At 50.5% G+C, this 5,176-nt stretch overlaps 1 protein-coding gene across 1 annotated transcript; it reads left to right on the top strand.

Annotated features, from left to right (window-relative positions):
• The first annotated feature begins 1,080 nt into the window (after positions 1 to 1,080).
• On the top strand, positions 1,081 to 1,593 carry LOC136548659 (uncharacterized). Its single transcript, XM_066540103.1, has one exon. The coding sequence runs from the start codon at positions 1,081 to 1,083 to the stop codon at positions 1,591 to 1,593; it is 513 nt and encodes a 170-aa protein (XP_066396200.1).
• The last annotated feature ends 3,583 nt before the right edge of the window (positions 1,594 to 5,176 follow it).

Genomic DNA, 5,176 nt, shown 5'->3' with positions numbered 1-5,176 from the left:
ATCGCGTTGACATTAGCAATGACATCTCCGGTCCTAGTGCCACATCGCTAGAACAGGAGATCCATTAGCAATGATGACCTGATCGCATCTATCGATCGGGTCGCCTAACAGAATGATAGCTCCTCGTAGATTCGGTCCTAGATCGATCTAGAGTGAGCAACGATTTTCCTACGCTCCAAGATCACCAAGCCACAACGACCGAGCAACCTGCTCTGCCACACCGCGCAAGGTGGATAGATTCCGATCTGTTGATCACAGCTACTCCAGAAGGGCGCACGGTGCGGCGCCGACCACTTCCTACCACCGGCCTTCGCTTGGATGACTATGAAGCCCCGATGGAGAACCCACCGAGGCCCTACCCCTTCAAGCTAGAGGGTGTAGGATCTATGTATTAGAACGCCGTCCACCACCTCTTCGCCGACCACGTCGAACGCAATCGCGTCATCGACCTCTACGTGATCGAACCAACTGACTCAGGTCAACCCGTGCCTATGGTCAACATGGTGGCCATTTGTCAGCTCTCGGAGGGTTCCCCTCTTTCGACTGAATCTCTTCACCACGTCCTTGACGAAAGCCCCGATGATTCTTCCGAGGGTTCAAGGGCATGATTTTCCACGTCATCCATGATAGTGTTACCAAGGAGGGTGAAACTGTTGAAGAGCACGACGCTCGTCTAGCGAAGAATGCCGATCATCAACATCACTGAGACACAGAAGCAGACCCTAAGGCCGACGAAGATGGTCATGGCCCGCCCCGCCATCAACGCAATCTAGAAGAGGCATTTGACATGGTTGGCGACTAGCCAGTCTATTAGACTCCAAGCACCAATCTTGTTGTCGCTTTCAATGAGCTCGACAAAATCCCTCACACTCCAGAGGTCGAGAAGGTCCGTGCGCACATCATAGCTACACAAGTCTAGGTCAATGAGTTCCAAAATGATGCGCCATCTTACTCCACCGCGTCAGCTCATAGCTGCCGCTCCCGCCGTGACGGAGGAGGCCAACATCATGGCGCCGACCCCCCCCCCCCCCCGACCTAAAGCTAGAGGCCCCTACCTCTATAGAGGATCTAGGGGCAACTATGAAGCCTATTCTCCACAATAAGGAAGCCAGCGGCCGCATCATCAAATGGGCGGTCGATCTCGACACCTATACCATTGATTTTAGGCCCCGCCACATGATCAAGTCGCAAGCACTCGCCAATTTCATCACCGAGTGGACGGATATGCAGACTCTTGTCCCAGTCGATCACCCCGAGCACTGGACCATGTACTTTGATGGGTCTCTCAACCTCGACGGTGCTAGGGTAGGCATATATTTCATCTCGCCATCAGGGGATAAGCTTCGCTATGTCCTCCGCCTACACTTCCCAGCATCCAACAATATCGCTGAATACGAAGCGACACTTCGTGGTCTCTGTATAGCTGTTGAGCTCGGTGTTAAACGCCTCCAGATGTACGGCGACTCCGCACTCATGATCAATCAGCTCAACAAAGACTGGAATTGCACCAACGAAAAGATGGACGCTTACTGTGCCATGATAAGAAAGTTAGAAGACAAGTTCTATGGCATCGAATACCACCACGTGGTCTAGGCCAATAATCAAGCAGCTTATGAGTTGTCAAAGATAGGATCAACCTGGGTAGATGTTCCAGTCGGAGTGTTCGTCCAGGACCTTGTGGCTCCTTCCATCAAGCAGGAACAAGAAGCCATTGAAGAAAAACCACCTGCCGAGCAGATAGTCGCAGCGGTCCTTGGTCCTAGCAGCGATTGGAGACAACCTTTCATCAGGTATCTCACCACTGATGTCCCAGCTAACAACACAGAGAGAGAATGCCTTACCCACCACAGTAAGCACCATGTCCTCGTTGATGGGAAGTTGTATCATAGAAATGACAAAGGCGAGCTACTACAGAAGTGTGTCTCCGTGGAAGAAGGCGAGAAGATACTCAATGAGATCTATGCTGGCACCTGTGGCAACCACGTAGCCTCTAGAACACTAGTCAGAAAGGCTTTCTGAGCTGGCTTCTATTGGCCTTCAGTCGTGGCCGATGCTGAAGCCCTCGTTCGTCAATGTGAGAACTGCCAGTTCTTTGCCAAACAAATCCACATCCTGGCTCAGGTCTTGCAAATGATCCCCATGTCATGGCCCTTTGCATGCTGGGGACTGGATATGATTGGACCATTCAAGCCTATGCCGACAGGTTTCTGTTGGGTCTATGTCTACATTGACAAATTCTCTAAATGGATCGAATACAAACCCCTGGTCCAGGCTACAACAAAGAAAGCAGCCGAGCTGCTTGACGACATCATCCACCAGTTTGGTCTGCCAAACAGCATCATCACCGACCTTGGGTCCACGTTCACCGGCAGTGACTTTTGGGATTTCTATGACAAAAGATGCATCTCAGTCAAGTATGTCTCCGTGGCACACCCAAGGGCCAACGGCCAAGTCGAGCACGCCAACATCATGATCCTAGATGCATTAAAGAAATGACTCTACGAGAAGGAACAGAAGCACCCGAGAAAATGGCTCAAGGAACTACCGGCTGTGGTCTAGGGACTAAGAATCCAACCCAGTCTTAACACCAGCATCTCTCTGCACTTTATGGTTTTTGGCTATGAGGCCATATTGCCTGCTGACGTCGCCTTCTGAGCTCCTAGGGTGGAGAACTACAATGAGGAGAACTCTGACTAGGCTCATCTCATTGAACTAGATAGCCTAGAAGAGGAACATCTGGTCACCTATGTTCGGACGGCAAAATACCTTAATGGCCTACACAGATACTACAACCACAATGTCAATGACTGATTCTTCATGGTTGGAGATTTAGTACTCTATAGGAAGCAGAAGATAGATGGGATGCACAAGCTCTCCTCACCTTGGGAAGGTTCCTTCATCGTCAAGGCGGTCACTCGACTAGGTTCCTACAGACTATGTGACATGGACAAGAGAGATGTCCCAAATTCTTGGCACATCGACCTACTTAGATGTTTCTACCCTTGAAGCATTCACTCCAAAAGATATGTACCTTTAACATTTGAGTATTTAGTAAAGTTTTTTACACTGATGTTTCTCCATATTGTTCTCTCCATGCTGAGTGCTTCTAATTCTACGCTCAATGTCTTAAAGATGATACGCCACCTACGTTCCATGCAAATACCCGAACAAACACGTTGATGCTCGGACGCCTCTAGAGATGACCCTGTCTCTGACCTCTCCCTGCACGTGCATTAGCATCCGCCCTCTGTGTCATGGGTGGTCAGCAGTGGTTCCTTAGTGATGCCATGTTTCTTCCCACACGCACATGGTCCCTGTGCCACGCGTTATGGATAACAGGCTAGCTAAGGCTAGGGACTTAGCTATACACTTCTATTCGGATGGTTTACATCAAATATAAACACAAACATATCATAACTACAAGTGTTCAACAAACATCGCCAGATATTCAACATAAGTTTTTTTCTTCTAAAAACTCTACCGAGCACTGCTCTCCCACTTACCAAACAGCTTGACATCTTCGGCCAACCTCTTTGTCGGCTCCTCTATGTCGTCCTCCAGCTTGGTGATCTTATCCGCGTTCGTGCCCTGCGCATATCTGGTCATCACCCGCTAGAGATCCACCAAAGGGTAATGAGACTTCAGCTATGCGAGTGCATGGATGATGGATCCATGGGTCGCTCTACATGTGAACTCCTTGAAGTCCGTCCATGCCGTTTGGCAATGATCCACGACCGATCGGTGTGGCCCGTCGTTGGGAAGTCATCCTCCCTCGGGCTGCTCTAGATCGACACAGTCCAACATGGGCTGGATCCCCATGATCATCGTCTCTAGCTTATCATCTCAAGTCTTTACCTGCTCCACGAGCACTTGGAATTACGCTTGAGACTAATATCGATACTCTACAAATGATACAGTTATATGTTAAACACATGCCTAAGGCCGCACAAGTTAAAACTGCATGAAAAACACTCACGGCAAAGGTCTTCAATGGCCTTCTCAGCCCTCTCCTTCGCTTTCTCCTTCGCCTCCTAAAGCTGGCTAACAATTTCCTAGGGATAGGCCGAGCTCCATCTCCAATGCTATGCACAACAGATAGACATGTCACAACACTGAATAATAGCAAAGCAAAATTCTGAGCCAAACCTTTTTCTCGATCAGCACTATGGCCTAGTTGCTCGGCCATCGACTAGCCCTCAGCCTCCATTTGTTGACGCTCCTTCTCCAATGCTAGAACCTTCACCTCTAGGTCCTCCTTGTGGTGGCGCTCTCAGAGCAGGCATGCTTGGAGGTCGTTCACCAATGTTTGCAAACTCTTATTCTCCTCTAGTACTAGAGTCATCTCCTCCAGCTGCCGCCGGCGGTGCTCGAGCACCTTCATCACATTCTGCAAAGGACAAATGGATTAACAGACTACGCTCTTTAAGGGACAAAAAAGATCTCTTCAAGCTTACCTCAATATGGCCAATCATTGACATCAAATCAACCCTCAGCTTCTTTGTTTCCGCTGCTTGCCTACCCATCCTCTAGCATCTCAAACTCTTCGCCGTGCTGAATGACCGTGCGGAGAAGTTGGGGAGGCGAGGTGGGCTCCCACACTATCTCTTTGCCCTCAATGGCGGCCACCAACACAGGCGCCCTCCTCAGCTATTGCCGTGCCTGAACAGGGTGTCCAAGCATCACCTCCGCCATCGCCGCCACTTGTTCAGCAACCACAGGTGGGCCTCATGCCATACTGCTCGGCGCATCACCTGCGGGCTCCATACTTGCTTTGGCAAGGCCACTTGACGTAGCCACCGCACCCCACATCTCCTCCATACCAGGATTGCCCTTGTCATGCAACCCACCGCCAGGTGACACCTGACCCAGCTATCGAGGGCTCTCCCATAGCAGGGCCGATCGACCCTGCAGCTGTTGATTGTTTTGAGGCAGGGGCAACTAGATCTGCTCTTATCTATGCTGGGTTAGTGGGGGGAGCTACCAGGCTCCCCCACGCGCCTTTTGCCGCTAGCAGCCGATGGCTGCAGTTTCTTTATCGACTCTGTGCTCCAACAAGAAACAATACGTTAAAGAAGCAAACTACCATTGCATAGCTCGAAAACCGATGCCCCTGCCTACTACCCATCGGCCCACAACCTGAACCACTCGGTGTCTCCACCGCTGCCACTGGAGTCAT

Source organism: Miscanthus floridulus, chromosome 4 (assembly GCF_019320115.1).
Source record: "Miscanthus floridulus cultivar M001 chromosome 4, ASM1932011v1, whole genome shotgun sequence".
Classification (NCBI taxonomy): Eukaryota; Viridiplantae; Streptophyta; class Magnoliopsida; order Poales; family Poaceae; genus Miscanthus; species Miscanthus floridulus.
The sequence above is the reverse complement of the archived record's forward strand: the minus strand, read 5'-3'. Positions and strand labels throughout refer to the sequence as shown.